The 317-nt window shown below is 71.6% G+C and overlaps 1 protein-coding gene across 1 annotated transcript in view; it reads left to right on the forward strand.

Moving 5' to 3' along the window:
* The window catches only part of Hmcn2 (hemicentin 2), a 103,445-nt gene that overhangs the window by 53,953 nt on the left and 49,175 nt on the right, over positions 1-317 (forward strand). Inside the window, 1 exon segment of the mRNA XM_033758996.1 lies at positions 14-202. Coding sequence (XP_033614887.1) covers positions 14-202 — 189 coding nt within the window.

The following is a 317-nucleotide window of genomic DNA, read 5'->3' on the forward strand; positions in this document are numbered from 1 at the left end:
CTCTCGCTGTCAGGTCGGCCACTGCCTGGAGAGGGGCCGGGTGGGGAGCAGCTGTCGGTAGTGGGGGGATTGCTGTATCTGGGGCGTGCACGGCCAGAGCAGGCGGGGAACTACACGTGTGAGTGCCACAACGCGGCGGGGAGCAGCAGCCAGGTCCAGCGGCTGGTGGTGCACGGTGAGCTGAGCCCGGGCCCTGGGGCAGGTGGAGCAGAGCGAGTGGTGGCCAGGGTCACCTAGCGAGCGCCAGGGGCACAGGAGGCCCAGCGCCAGCCCTGATGCATCTCCCCCTCCAGTCCCCCCCCAGGTCGCCGGGCCCC

The sequence above is a fragment of the Fukomys damarensis genome, unplaced genomic scaffold (genome assembly GCF_012274545.1).
Source record: "Fukomys damarensis isolate Sample0158 unplaced genomic scaffold, DMR_v1.0_HiC HiC_scaffold_36, whole genome shotgun sequence".
Classification (NCBI taxonomy): Eukaryota; Metazoa; Chordata; class Mammalia; order Rodentia; family Bathyergidae; genus Fukomys; species Fukomys damarensis.